This window comes from Coenobita brevimanus, chromosome 29 (genome assembly GCF_032717465.1).
Source record: "Coenobita brevimanus isolate Jiangsu-jjx chromosome 29, ASM3271746v2, whole genome shotgun sequence".
Classification (NCBI taxonomy): Eukaryota; Metazoa; Arthropoda; class Malacostraca; order Decapoda; family Coenobitidae; genus Coenobita; species Coenobita brevimanus.
The window spans coordinates 29,319,064-29,335,294 of record NC_136982.1 but is presented as its reverse complement, the minus strand read 5'-3'; the positions used below and the strand labels follow the sequence as shown (position 1 = coordinate 29,335,294).

The 16,231-nt window shown below is 44.3% G+C and overlaps 1 protein-coding gene across 1 annotated transcript in view; it reads right to left on the bottom strand.

Moving 5' to 3' along the window:
- LOC145394996 (uncharacterized) overlaps nt 1-16,231 on the bottom strand; it is a 268,730-nt gene that overhangs the window by 211,838 nt on the left and 40,661 nt on the right. Inside the window, exon 3 of the mRNA XM_080268741.1 lies at nt 6,367-6,461. Coding sequence (XP_080124867.1) covers nt 6,367-6,461 — 95 coding nt within the window. The remainder of the gene's footprint in view (nt 1-6,366; nt 6,462-16,231) is intronic.

Below are 16,231 nucleotides of genomic sequence, written 5' to 3'. Positions count from 1 at the left end.
GTGAAAGATAAAAATGGTAGATTACTAGTGGAGAAGGGAGAAAAAGTGAGCAGATGGAGAGAACCCTTTAAGGAATTGTTGAACGTAGAGGATGGAAGTAATGCCAGTATAAGTGGCTGAGGAATGGCTGGGAGAAGGAGGGAGGTGAGAAGACAGGAAGAAATCAGTAAGATAGAAGTTGTGGAAGCAATGAAGAAAGTTAAATCAGGGAAAGCCCCAGGAATTGATGGAGTGTGTGGTGAAATGCTGAAGCACAGGGGAGAGATAGTAGTAGAATGGATGTGGAAGATGTGCAGATTGGCCTGGGAGGAAGGTAGAGTACCGGAGGACTGGAAGTCAGGTATAATTATTCCCTTTTACAAAGGAAAAGGGGAAAAAGAAGTGTGTGGTAATCATAGGGGCATTTGTCTTCTTAGTATAATAGGAAAAGTGTATGGTAGGATACTTATTGACAGAGGTAGAGAAAGAACAAAGAAATTAGTTGGAGAAGAACAGGGAGGCTTTAGGAAGGGAAGAGGTTGTGTAGATCAGATATTCATTCTTAGATCTTTAGTGGAAAAGTTTCTAGAGAAGGGAAAGAAGTTGTATGTGGCTTTCATGGATTTGGAGAAAGCATATGACAGGGTGGATAGACAAGGATTGTGGAAAGTGTTAAGAATATATGGAGTAGATGGGAAGTTGTTGAATGCTGTGAAGAGTATGTACGATGGTGCAAAGGTTGCAGTGCGTGTGGATGGTGAACTAAGTGAATTTTTCTCTTTGAAGGTTGGTTTGAAACAGGGATGTGTCATGTCTCCATGGTTGTTCAATCTGTACATGGATGGGGTAATAAAAGACGTACAAGGTAGGGTAGTGGATGTTGGAGTGGCCCTGGTGAGAGAGGATAGTGTTTGGAAACTCCCTGTACTGTTGTTTGCAGATGATACTGTGTTGTTGAGTGAAGACGAAGGGGAGCTGCAAGGCTTGGTGGATGAGTTTGAGAGAGTGTGTAAGAAACGGAATCTAAAGGTGAATGTAGGGAAGAGTAAAGTGATGGTCTTTGAGAGAGGTGAAGTCAGTGAATGGACAGCGAGGTTGGATGGTGAGGAATTGGAAAATGTGAGTACGTTTAAGTACTTGGGTAATGTGATGAGTAAGGATGGAGGTTTGGAGGGTGAAGTGCTTGAAAGGGTACAGCAGGGAAGAAAGGTTGCTGGTTCTTTGAAAGCAGTGATAAGAAACAGGGAAGTGAGCATGGAAGTGAAAGTCACTACATGACAGTATTGTGATACCAACTCTAACGTATGGAAGTGAAGCTTGGACGTTGTTGGAAGGACACAAGTCAAGAGTGAGAGCAGTGGAAATGAGTTATTTAAGAGGAGCCTGTGAAGTCACATGGAGAGACAGGCTGACGAATGAGGATATAAAGGAGCGTTGTGGTGTGGATGTGGATGTGATAGGAAGCGTTATGAGGAACACACTGAGGTGGTTTGGCCATGTGGAGAGGATGGAGGGTGAAAGACTGACGAAGAGAGTGTATGCGAGTGAGGTGGAGGGGGAGAGAGGGAGGGGGAGGCCAAGGATGAGATGGAGGGATGGGGTGGAGAGCTATATGAGAGAGGGGGGTGTGAGTTGGGAGCAGGGCAGTGAAATGGCGGGGGACAGGGCGACCTGGAGGCGATTTGTTTGTGGCCACCCCAAACAGGATTGAGGCGTCTGGCAATAGATAGAGATAGATAGATTTCAGCAGTTAGACCTGCCGCTTCAGCACGGCTGGTTTCATGATACTTCTGCCATTCTCTTCTAACTTTGCTTCTGTCAATGACACCACCGCAGTCCTCAGTTGTTATTATGCCATAGTCTTCGAAGACTGCAGATGCAATCTCTGCCACTGCTCTATCTGAAACTGCATGTCACTCTGAAGCCCTCGCAATAATCTCTAGCCAACGACTCTACTGTGATGCTGCTTGAGAAGTACATGCAGAAGTAGAAGGGTGTAACGCTTGCAAAGTACACACAACAGTAGCAGATAATATTTCAGTGTCGCTATCTGTGCTTTCACCAGGTTCATCTTCTGCATAACTGCTAAAGCTGCTTTCATTTTTCTTTTATGTTGATGAACTGGCACTAGCTTCAAGATGATACTGGGCTAGCTTGTCTTGTTCCTTCGACTTTCTTCTCAGATGCTCCTGTAACCTCTTTGTAGCTATGCTGTCAAGTGGGCTATCATCATCTTGTGTGTGGTTCGTTGATCTTGAAGAAAAGACAATTCAGAAATTGGAACCTTGCAAAACTTTGCACACGAACATGATGAATGGGTTGCACATTTGCATGCTGCAATGTTGAAAATCTTCCTGACTTGCTCCTTGAATTTGGTGACTTTCTGTTCATGCTGTTTATTTCTCTTGGACATTGGGTATTTCACAAGGTTGAGATATTTATTGTGGTGATTTTTAAACAACTAACTCAAAGTCAAATGGCCACCCCTTACGGGATTATGGCGTCTGGCGATGGATAGATAGATTTTGTATTGGCTGTAAAATGCAGGTTGATGTCACAGTAGGTATTGATGATCGGGTCCAAAATTCTTTAATTCTGACAGCCAGGACATCTGATACTTCTGCAACCTTTGGTTCTTTTTATGAATTACTCTTCAGTTTCAGTCTGATCCACTGATAGTCCATAAGCATGTCTTCAATGGTTGGCAACCTCTGTAAGTTCATGCTATGAGGATTAACGAAAATTTGGCATGCCTCAGATGATACTCAGCCATCTTGTCACCATGCTCCAACACTCAAACTGCATACAAAATGCAACAGAACATGGTAGGCTTAACAAACTAGAAGTATTATATGCATTCTATAATATTTACACTCAGGTACTAATAAAACACTTGAGAAGCATGTATCTGAAACCTTACTTGCCTTGTCCTCTAATGTATTTGATATGACTAAACATGTTCCGGCATATAAAATTAGGAATTTTGGTAGAGTGCAGAAAATGTCGCTTTAGAATGCTAAATTTTACATGTAAGATATGAGGGACAAATGACAACTTTTAGGGAGTAATACAAGTTATAATTCAATTTTTCATTTTTTCACTCCATCCTAATGCACACGTGCACACATACTGGGAATGGCCAAAGGAGTCTCTAGCAGATGTTGGGTGAACTACCAAGCCAGACAGTGCAGTGCCACCTTGCTATTCCCGCCCAGGTGGACAAAAATATTCGTGCGATCATAATTTCCACTCAGACGCAAGCATTTTATCCAGCTAAAATGAAAATATGTAAGCTTAATGGTTTAACACGGCCAGATCACAGCGTCCAGGTTATGGATCGTACAGATAATGAATGTCTAGATAAATGGGGGACTGCTGTATTGTGATACCAACTCTAACATATGGATGTGAAGCTTGGACCTTGTCGGATGAACACGAGCCAAGGGCGAGAACAGTGGAAATGAGTTATCTGAGAGGAGCACATGGAGATACAAGGAGTGACAGACTGACAAATGAGCATTGTGGTGTGGATGTGATAGAGAGTTAGGAGAAATACATTAAGGTGGTTTGGCAATGTGGAGAGGATGGAGAGCAAGAGACTAACGAGGAAAGTGTATGTGAGTGAGGTGGAGGGGAAGAGAGAAAGGGGAGGCCAAGGATGAGATGGAGAGATGGAATGGGGAGGTATATGACAAAGGGGATGTGAGCTGGGGGATTGGCAGTGAAATAGCGGGGTATAGGGTGACATTGAGGCAATTTGTTTGTGGCCACCTCTTACGGGATTATGGAGTCTGGCAATACAGTAATCCCTTAATTCACACGAACTTTTTTCACGCGATTTCGGTTATTCACAAAGTTTTTCATACAATAATCAAAACATAAAATTACAGTATTCAAATAAATAATTTTAATATGAGAAATAATTAAAGTATAAACAAGCCTACCCACTGCCCGTGTGTGTGTGTGTGTGTGTGTGTGTGTGTGTGGGCCTACCATGCACCACAGTCAGTTTCAACCCGTCGCTCGAACTGTGCATGGCTCGCAAATCGTTATTTGTGGCTTATTTTTCTGCCTTCCAGTGACTGCTTGCCTTGTTTGCAAACATAGGGCCTAAGCCTAGTGCTAGTGATGCATGTGGTAACACACCAAAGCGGGCTCACGAAGTGATGTCGCTGACAGAGAAAGTTAAAGTGTTGGACAAACTTAGGGAAGGAATGTTGGCAAGTGCTGCTGGTCGTATGTTTGGGGTGAATGAGTCAACTGTTCATACAATAAACAAGGCAGAATGTGGCATACAGGAGGCAGTGAGGGCTAGTGCACCAGACTGTGCTAAAGTGTCTCATTATAAGACAGATATGCGCATTATAAAGATGGAAAATGCGCTATTCTTGTGGATGGAGAACTCTCACAAGCATGGTATACCCCTTGACTCCAACATAATTAAAGAGAAAGCACTTTCTCTGTACCAGACTATGTGTGAAGCTGATGAAGGCACTTCATCAGCTCTTGACACCTCAGTTTTCAGTGCAAGCAAAGGGTGGTTTGAAATTTTTAAGAAGAGATTTTCCCTTCGTAATCTCCACATCTGTGGAGAAAGTAGATCAGCTAATCATGAGGCAGCACGTGACTTCCCGGCTGAACTAAGTGATATCATTAATGAGAGAGGCTACCTACCAGAGCAGGTGTTCAACATGGATGAAACAGCTCTCTTTTGGAAAAAGATGCCTGACAGGACCTTCCTCAGCCATCAGGAGACCCATGCCCCAGAATTCAAGGCAGCCAAAGATCAGCTTACGCTGCTGTTCTGTGGTAATGCAGCTGGCTTTATGATTAAGCCGGGCTTAATTTACAGGGGTCAGAATCCTTGTGCCCATAAAGGATAAGACACGAAGCTGCTGCCTGTCTTCCGGATGGCAAACGCTAAGGCATGGACCACACAGCCTCTCCTGAAGGATTGGTACAACTCCAACTTCTTGCCTGAAGTACGTAAATATCTGGACAATAAAAAGCTCGACTTCAAGGTCCTCCTCATCTTAGATAATGCCCCTGGACATCCACCAGCCCACGAACTTGAAACTGAGGGTGTTAAAATCCGCTACCTCCCCCTAACACATCTTCATTCATTCAACCCACAGATCAAGGTGTTAATCGCACTTTTAAGGTGCTATACACCAAAAAGTGCATGCAGCGCATTGTGGCTGGGATGGAGGATGAGAATAAGTCTGTCATGCAGCTGTGGAAGGACTACAGCATCGCCGACTGCCTTCAGACGATCAAGGGGGCCTTGGACGAAATAAAACCACACACAGTGAATGCATGTTGGAAAAAATTGTGGCCAGAATGTGTTCACGAATTTAAGGGGTTTGAATCTATCTCAAAAAAATCCACTGCCTCCCACATCGTATCACTGGCACGACAGACTGGTGGGGAAGGATTTGACGATATGAATGAAAAGGAGGTGGAGGAACTGCTGGATAGTCACAGAGTAGAGTTAACAAATGAGGATCTGGTGGAGCTGACTCAGTCTACTGAGAAGGATGAGGAGGATGAGAAAGTCGACGATGGCTCACCTGCGTCTCAGTTGACACTGGACAACGTGGGTGAGGGTTTAAGGATACTGAAGGCAGTAACAGAACATTTTTACAACACAGATCCCAACATGATAAGATCCTTTAAGTGTAAAGAAGAGGGTGAAAATGCTTTTGCTTGCTACCGCCAAATCTTCAATGACATGAAGCGAGCTGTATCTCAACCTAAAATAACAATGTTCTTCAGCCACCGTTCGTCACATACATCTCTCACTAGTCTACAACCCCAGTCATCCAAAATGACAAAGATGAGGTTGAGGAAGACAAGGTTGATGACCCGTTGACTCTTCCTCCCGCCACTCAGTAACACCCTGCTCCACCACCCACTCTACCACCCACCTATGCCTGTGCTTATCAGCTTTCAGTAAGTGTTGAATTTCTTATATTTTTGTTGTTTTTCATACTTTATGCTAGTTTATTAGGTGTATGTAGTGCATAAACAGTATTATTCAGATGTAATACACTTAATACACATGCGTAATTACATGCACATATGCGAAGAACGTATATGCGAATTTACCACATACGCGAAGGGTTTGGGAACGTAACTGTCACGTAAATTAAGGGATTATTGTAGATGGATAGATAGAAAAATGCCAAAACTAATGATACTGTATATCAGTTCTGCAAATTCGTTCAGCTACAGAGCTACTAACAAGAGACTATCAATGCCGTACATAGAGGCTGGTAAGGAAGAGGTACAAGAGAACAACTTATGCAAATGGGAATACAAACCTCCAACTTAGAACAATTATTTTACCAGCAACAATACCAGCACAACAACCTCCATATCACTGACCTGCTCTTCAATTTCATCAAAGCGATTGTGCTTGTCGGGCATCATGGTATAATAGTCGCAGATCATCCAGAAGAAATGCTTAGTCCTCTTGGGCTCTGTGTGAAATAAGTATATATAGTAATTTACTACATGTTAAGTAAAAAGTCACAGTGAGAAAGTGAAAATGAAGGTTATCATTATTGTCATGAACATTCCAGCCCTAATTTCCATTTAATAATGGGATGAGGTAGGACCCAGAAATAATGAAAAATAACAAAGCAGGAAAACACAAATTGAGTTACTGTTTAACCCATCTGCCAGGCTACGACCCGTCATGCCAAGTGTAATGAGGATGAAGAGTATCACAGTAAAGTATGATGAAGATAATATATATATAAACAAGGAGAGCAGTGAAATTTAATCATAAGGTATAAAGAATTAAATCCTTGAGCCGCAAGGCATAATGCAGGAAGAGAAAAGATGTTGGTTACTATACACTCACAAATGAGCACCCTGCACAATCCCAAATGGCCACAAAGGCAACCTCTCTCTAGCTATGGAGTCACAGATAGAACCTGTGTTGGAAGGCATTACTGAAGGAGGCACCCCTCCCTACCAACAAGTCTGAAGGTACACATAAAGGAATATCAGGTATGCTTGGGGTCCATCTGAAACTGAGAAAAATCTCTACTAGCACAGAGCTTCTTAACCTTTCTCTGCTGTTATCCCTTGGCACACCAAGATATGGTGTTACTACCCCATCCTACATAAACTGGGAGAAAGTATAAAAAAACACTGGTACAGCAAAAGCTTGAAGGAATAAAACGGAAGCTTGAGAAAACGGAACAACTTTTTCCGTAAGGTACTTGCAACATACCAGAGTTTTTCCGTTCTGTCGCAAGGCGTTGGGTTTCCGTAACAGAAACAAGCCGGTTTGTCCGTGGCTGTGGAAAAATTGCGATGCACAAGTCATTTCCCCCCCTTTGGAGGTAATTTTTTTTACTGTTTTATTTATTATCATTATAGTATTATTATTTTTATTATTATTATTATTGTGGGTTCTAACTGCTCTGTGTGTATCATTATGACTAGTATGGGCAGCGCTCAACACACATATACATTATTTTTACAATTACAAGAACTGACATCTCTCTTATACGATAAAACTTCATCAGAAAAAAAAAAAAAAATGAAAGTGGGAATAATTAACCCCTTAACCCTTTAACCGCGGGCATTGTTTTGACCCGACTGGCCCCCTCTCGCGGGGGTTCCAGCCAAAATGTAAACAAACTTTAAACCTTTATAACTCCGCACAGAATAAAGCTAGAGCGAAAAATTAGATACCATTGGAAAGTACTAACCTTCAGCTTTGCAGTGATGTAGGTTTCATGATTTCGTTGACTATCACTGGACAGGCAGTGCCATTAGAAGTGAGCGATCTAAAATCACTATTTTTCGCCCAACACACCATTACCAAATAACAACCACACTCTGATAATAATACTACAGACATATATGAACACTGCACATACGATAAACACTCACTCCGTGTTCACTGAGGCAGGTAAAAGGCACTGTAATTGCCAGCACTTCAATGCCACATCAGTGCCATTGTCACTCACAAAGCTGGACAGATACTGATGCGTGTTTGGGCAGGGGTGGGGGGGGAGGCCTGGGGGGGGGAGATGGGGGCCCAGGGGGTGGGAGGACGGAGGTGGGGGTCGGCTGGAGTGAAAGAACTTAATAGCTATTCTCCCTTGAAACAATTGGCGCACAGAAAAAACGCGCAGTATTCAAAATATTCACAAACATTCCAGAATGACACCCACCATTTGGTCCAGTTTTCGCAATGTCATTCTGGAATGACAACTGCGGTTCAGGGGTTAAGACCACAATTATTTCAGGCAAGGTACCTCCAACAACTGCAATTCGAGGGTGTTTTGGAGACTATCACCAAGGGCAAATTGACTATGTTCTGGCTAGAGGAAGAATTTACACACCTGACAATGCAATCCGTACCCTCATAGGCCTAATGGTTACCGCACAATCGCACATCAAAGTTCAAAATAAGTTTATGATAGTTACCCCTCAAAAACAATCTCGACCATTAAAATTTTGATAACTATCTATTTTTCTTATTGCAACAGGTAATTTCAAAGTGTTTTGTCACACCAACCATGAAAACAGGTGTATGTAGGTGTGGGGAGATTACTAGGCTGTGGGGAGATAAATCAGGCTGTGGAAAGTAGGCCTATAGGTACAGGGGTTGGAAATAACCAGCTTTTCGGATGAAAAGAAAGCACTTCATTGTGTTCTGTAACATCTACCATGAAAACAGGTGTGTATGTCGGTGTGGGGAGATAACTAGTGTGGGGAGTAGGCCTACAAGGCCTTGGAGGTACTTGGGGAGAAAATTTTTGGCAACAACGAAATTCTCTTGTGGAAACCCTCCATTTCAATGGGATTTGTCATACCAGCCATAAAAACAGGTGTGTATGAAGGTGTGGGGAGATAAAACAGGTGTGGGGAGTAGCCCTATAAGGCCTCATAGTCTTTCCCAAACTAACACAGATGCATATAAATGTTTATAACCATCAAGGACATCAAAATAAAGTTGAATAATGCTATAAATGCATGCATAAGAAAGGAAAAAAAAACTGTTTCCAATTTCTCTTTTTACTGTCCCAACTTCTCATTACACATTCATCACACCATTACAGTTATCACATTATCATTACACTTCATCACATTTATCATTACAGTTTCGACAACAGCCAAATTCTCTTGTGGAAACTCTCCATTTCATTGGAATTTATCACACCAGCCATGAAAACAGGTGTGTTTGTATGTGTGGGGAGATGAAACAGGTGCGGGAAGTATCCCTACAAGGCCTCATAATCTTTCGAAAACTAACACACATGGACACTACTCAGAGGTGCTAATCTGGGCAGGTAGGGAGAATGAAAACGTAAAAATAATAATAAGATGCGTCGTATGTAGTACAATATACAGCATTCTCCAGCTATGTACATACAGAAACTGGTAGGTACGAAGTGAGAAATGAACAGACTGAGGTGTAAAAATTTGGGAAGAAGTAGAAATAATATGAAACAGGTAGATACATCAGGCCTGACACTCGGGGGCCTGTTGGGGATTGGAAGGGTAGTGAGGGCCAAGGAGGGAGAGATGGGGTGGGGTTTGGGGGAGGGGACGAGGCTAGCAGGGAGGGAGGAGGGGCAAGAGAGGGTGGGAAGGGACACAGGTTGTTGCAGGAGGAGAGATGCAGTTGCGTGGAGGGGTAGGAAAGTGACGGGGGACAAGGAGGGCGTGAGGGAATGGAGTAGAGGGAGGTGGCCGAGAGGGGGGTGCCCCCCCACCGCCAGGGTTGGTCCGATCCACCCCTCACGCCACATCAGGGGCAAGTTCTTATTGGCCTGAAGCCATGTACATCATAATCGGGGTGGAGCAAGCGCCCCACGGTTTTTTACAGGACGCGTTCAATTGATGCGATAAGGCATTTTGGCATAAAACTCAAATTGCATCAATTGATGCGGTCAGGACTTAAGGGGTTAAACCCTATTATCATCTGTCACAGTAACTCTCTCCAGGTCGTAGCATTCTGAAAAGAGAAAGCCTTTCAGCTGTGTCTTAATGGATTCAACAGAAGAGAGTTGTCTCCTGGACAACAGCAATATACTATATAACCTAGGATGACTGGTGAGTGGCTCCAGGATCATCAAGATGCAAGGAAGCATCTTCACTGTGTGCCATCACACCTGGGCATGCTGATGGGAATTTCAACAATTCAGCAGGAATCTTCGGCTCGCCAAACTTAAGAACCCTAAATCCAATAAGACACAGTTTAAATTCAATTCAAGCATATACTGGTAACCAATGCAGCTCCATTAGGAACAGGGTGGTCAAAGTTCTCCAGAGGAGACCAAAGATATGCACTGTTGCCCTGTTCAACACAGACTAAACTTTTGTTAGTATAAACATACCCCGTTATACGGCGCATCGATAACCAGCGCTTCACTATACCGAACACAATAAACAGGGGCACATTGCCACAGTCTGAACAACTTGAACGTAATGTCCGTCACCTCGCTAGTCTGACATCCTGCCTCTCCCTAGGTTTGAAATGAGGCCCTCCCAGTCCTCCCTCCATCCCCTCTCTTCTCCCTCCCCCCTGGTCACTCCTTCATTCCCCACCACACTTAGCACTGCCAAGCATGTCTCCCTCCTTGTTCCCCTGCCCTTCTCCGACCCTTGGTTGTCTCCTTCTCCATCCCCCCACCCCCACTTGTCTCCCATGTGTGTGTGTGTGTGTGTGTGTGTGCAAGAGTGAGTGAGTGAGACTTACCTGGGGGGGGTGGGGGGGAGTAGGGCAGTTGGGCTTTCTTTTCACCTTCCCTGTCCCCCCACCCTCCCCCACCCCTGCTTGCCTCCCTCCCCATCTCCCCACCCTTCCCCACCCCCACTTGGTGCACTGCCAGCTGCCTGCCTGCCTGTTTAGTAGCCTTGAAACATTTCAACACCATATGTCCCAACACCCTACCCTCCTGTATGTGATGTCTGGTGTGCCACTTTTTAGTAATAGTATTGTTAATGAAGATAATAACATTACCTACGATGTTTCTGTGTCAGTTTCTATTGATTAACGTATGAGAGTTTGGGCTTAGGTCTGGATCTCTGATTTTTCTTCTGTATCTTATGGGGAAAATTGCTTTGGTACCAAACATACTCCCTGACCAAACACTCCCACTTGTACACAAATATCGGGGTATGGGAGTATATTATTTGGAAGACCAATCCACAGTGAATTACAATAATCAACACGAGACAAGACAACTGCGTGGATCAATGTTAAGAAGCAATGTCTATTCAGGAATTCTCTCACAGAGTACAGGTTTTTATATGCACGTTACACCCTCTAAAAACTTGATTAATATGTTCTTTGAAATTTGAATATACACACAGATTTCGAACAGAACTGACTGGATGAAGCTGAGACACACCAATGTTCAATGCCAGGGCATTATCAGTGTCATCATCCCATCTGTTTCCTCTGATGATGATGATCTCAATTTTACCATCATTCTGCTTAAGTTTCCTCCTAGCCATCCAAATCTTAATACCAGACATTAGAGATTCAAGCTTAGTCTTCGTATCGTTAATATCCGACATCTTAAAGCACCTTTCCTTTCATAATCTTCATTCCAATCACCAATATAGGTTCTGCCAGGGTAACTCCAGGGCCATCTTCATACCTTCTTTTCAGACTCCTGACCATCCCCTTTACGGGACTGTGATGAAAGTTTTGTCATTGCACTTGACATCACAACGGCTTTCGATCAAGTCCAGCATAACTCTTTAATTTACGAACTGCCCACTTACAGTTTCTATCTTTCTATCTGTGCCTTCATCTCTAGCTTCCTTTCTGGTCATTCTATTGCTGCTGCTGTAGATGGCCTCCATTCTTCCCTTGGAGCTGTCAATACAGTAAGTGTGGTCCTCAGAGTTCTGTCCTGTCACTAACACTCTTCCTTCTCTTCACTAATAACCTTCTAAGCTATACATCCAACCCTATCCACTCACACACTGATGACTCCACTCCTCACCTTTCCATCCTCTTCTCAAAGCATCCATCACAGAAATTATTTCAATAAACATGGGATGAGGCTATGGCACATCTAATTTCTGACCTTGGCTCCTATCTCTCACTGAAGCAAAAGCAACCTTGTTTTAATGCATTAGAAACTCATATCCTACACCTTTTGACCTGCCAAAATCTTTCACAGGAATATCTTTTAACCCTTGCCAAGCTGCAGACCTTGTATGAGGCACAATGCACGCAGAACAAGAGATAAAGTGAAAGAGCAGACTGCAAACAACAGAGAAAAAAATAATAATATATGGTACATTAAGGTGTTCTAGGGAACTTCAGAAAAGTGTGGTCACAAAAGACAGCATGAAAGACCACTCACAAATGAAGCAGAGAAGAAAATCCAAGAGTGAAGTAAAAATGGTGGCCTAGGATAACCACTCATTATCAACGGCTTGGTAAACAGTCAACAAACACTTCGTGATGCCAGAATGCAGACCAAACTATCATGCTTACCTCGTTAAAGTAGGTTCCCCTTTATTTCAGTGTCTAACAAAGGACAGCTTCAATAATATCTCTTTAACATGAGATACCTCTATATACTGGGAGCTGATCATAGGATTGGGTTGACAAGTGTAGCTCCTAGATAATCTACCCAAAGCAACAGTAAATTAATCAAATGCTGAATCTATACCAGGTTACCAGGTTGTTGTTGCTGCTATTGCTCTTGATTTGTAATTGTTGTTGTCCCAGGTTCATCTAGACTTCTATCTATTTATAGCCCGACGCCCTAATCCTGCAAAGGGTGTCCGCAGACAAAACGCCTCCAAGTTGCTCTGTCACCCACCATACAACTACCCTCCCCCCAACTCACTCCACCCCTCCCTCATATACCTCTCAACTCCATCCCTCCACCTCATCCTCGGTCTACCCCTCCCTCCACCTCACCTACATACACCCTCTTAGTCAGTCTTTCATTCTTCATTCTCTCCACATGTCCAAACCACCTAAGTGTATTTCTCCTAATCTCAACCCCATCCACATCTACCCCACAACATTCCTTCACTTCTTCATTCGTCAACCTGTCCCTCCATGTCACTCCACATGCTCCTCTCAAGTAACTCATTTCCATTGCTCTCACTCTTGACTTGTTCCCCTCTTGCAAGGTCCACACCTCGCTTCCATACGTCAGGGTAGGGATCACAATACTATCATGCAGTGACTTCTTAACTTCCATACTCACCTCCCTATTTCTCATCACTGCTTTCAGTGAACCAACAACCTTCCTTCCCTGCTGTACTCTTTCACACACTTCATCCCCCAAAGTTCCATCCTTACTCATCACACTACCCAAGTACTTAAATGCACTCACATTCTCCACATTTCCTCACCATCCAACCTCACTTTACATTCTTTGACTTCATTCCTCTCAAACACCATAACTTTACTCTTGTTTACATTAACTTTCAGATTCCCCTTCCTACACACTGTCCCAAACTCATTCGCCAAACCTTGCAACTCCCATTCATTTTCACTCAACAATACTGTATCATCAGCAAACAGCAACACCGGAATCTTCCTAATCTCACCCTCATTCATTAGAGCCACCCCCACATCCACTGCCCTACCTTACACCTCCTTTACAACCTTCTAGACTTGAAATCAGCATATTGCAAGAAATTGGCAACTTAACACATTTCCCACATTACGGCAAAATGAGTTTTCTCCCATGCTGCGGTGCACTTCAGAAAACTGTCCCACCAGTCTGCATGCAGCCATCATAGCAAAAGGAGGTATATCATTTCACTGAGTCCTAAAGAGGGATATGCCTTCATAAAAGCAGTGACACGCCCAACATCCGATATCCTAATACAGGGTAATCCCTCCAATATCTGACGTAATAGAGCCATAGGCAGGTCCGGATAGTGGTCCTGTCCGGATATTGGGCCCCAGCTTATTGACTTGCACTTATGGACCCTAACTCAGAGAAACACCTATACAACTCCCTCTGGCCATGCATAGCACCTATTTAAGACCCAAATCACACCAACAAGGCACATAAAAGACTGAAATAAATGCAAAAGAAGCATAAAATAAGGTTTTTGAGGTAGGTTCATACAATATTCAACATTCTGGGTACTTACAAGTCCCTGGCTCCTGGACTGGTAGTTATGGACCCTAACCTAGCCTAACTCAGAAAAACACCTTCCTACTGCATATGCATAGCACCTAAGACACAGCATACTCACACCAATAAGGGACATAAAAGAGTGAAATGAGGTGTTTGTGGTAAGTATAGTATGGAAAATACAGAAGAGTACAGTATAAAACATTCTGCCTACTTACAGCAAGTCCATGGCCATCTCGATGAATAACAGCCTCCTCTCGGACTCTGACAGTAAGAAGGATTTCCTGAAGCACTTGCAGTACACTGTTCATGAAGTCTTGCACTGAACTTAGTCATTCGCACTCAGCAGTCCGTTCTCTTCACAGTGCGCACTCTTGTCTAACTTATGCTCCATTGTAACTTAATAAGTGTTGCACTCTGCACTTAAACTTTTTCCATTCTTATAACCATTTTCAAAAGCAAAAACACACAAGTCTATTTACGTTAAATTTAGTTCAAAAATTGTCTTTTCACTCACAACTGTAAATCCTTAACACAGTGCACTGTTTTTTTTCACTGCACAACACTGTAAATTCCCGTGTGGTCTAGTGGAGAAGTTCTTGGTGTCTACTCGCTGTCAGAGTCCGTGAGTATCATTGGCAGGTGACCTAGGGGTGCATCGCTGTAATGTGGTGATGGCGTACCCACTGCAGACGAATCCGAAGACCGCCGCAAACTCACGTCGAGCGGTGACTCCACCGTGGCTGATGTGCTGGGCTGTGGCTTGGAGCATGAGGGCCTGTCTTGGGGAGGCAACGGAGTGGAGCCAGGGCTGGGCACAGCAGGGGTCACGGGCCTGAAAAAACTGTCAATCGTTGATTGACGCAAGGAACGACGATTCTGACGATTGATGATGCGCTGCCTGAAAGCACGCACTTCCTCCACAAGTCCCAAGGGCCCCATCTCCCTGTCACAATCCGGGTGTTCCAGGTAGTCGACAACGAACTCTAGGTGTTCCCGGAGTGCGCTCAGCTTGGGGATGGCTGGAGTTGTGTCATGCTGAGAGGAGTCCGCATCATCATCGCCGTCCTCGTCGGAATCTTCAAGCTGGGTACTGACACCTGCAACTGAAGATGCGATCTCGATATCAGACAAGGTCTGATACCCAGGATTGCCCTTGTCGTCATCCAACCACTCACACACATCGTCCACATCAACATCATCGCCATGCGTACGTAGACATGTATGGAAGTCATCCACGTCAAAACCTAGGAAATTGTACTCCGCATCCGTTCCGAGAAGTAGACAAGACCAACCATTTTCTAGAGTCTTGACAGAGACTTCCTTCCATGCACTGGCCCAGTTGTAGATTGCAGACTTGATGTTGTAGCGGCGAAGGTTTTCCAAAGTTCGCTGGCCTCGCGTGTCCCGTCCCTCCCTGCGCTCGTCCTCGTCCTCGAGAACAACCATCGCCTCGTCCAGGAACTTCCGTCGGAATAGGCGCTTTGTTGCCACAATTACTCCTTGGTCCATTGGTTGGATGAAAGCAGTTGTACTAGGTGGCAGAAACATGCACCTAATCCGGCCATTCTCAGCCACCAAGTACTTGTCGCACGGGTGGGCAGGTGCCTTGTTGAGGAGGAGGGCCTTTACCTGGTCGCGTGGGATTCCCAGTGTCTCTGTCTGGTAATGTATGACCTCCTTGACGAAGTGGCGGTGGAACCAGTCTTTGAAAATCTGGGCTGTAAACCATGCCTTCAAAGAATGGTACCAGACGACAGGAAAGACATCCATCACCCCACGAAGACACCAAGGCTGCTTTGCACGGCCAACAATAACGGGCTTAAGCCGGTGAATGCCGTTAGCATTGGCACAACACAAAGCAGATCTCCGTTCCTTGGAGAGCTTGTGGCCAGACACACGCTTCTCCGTCTCCTCGGCTAGAGTGTTCGTTGGCAAAGAGCGATAGAATAAACCAGTTTCATCAGCATTGTAGACTTGACCGAGAGTGAGGCCCTCCCTGTCGATCAAGCCCTTCACCTTGTGCCAAAACTCGTCAACTCCATCCTCGTTAGCGTCCAAAGCTTCGTCATTAGCTTTACGGTTGGTAAGGCCATGCCGTAACTTGAACGCGGAGCCAACCCTCGCATGCCTTGAAGTCTAGGGCGTCGTGA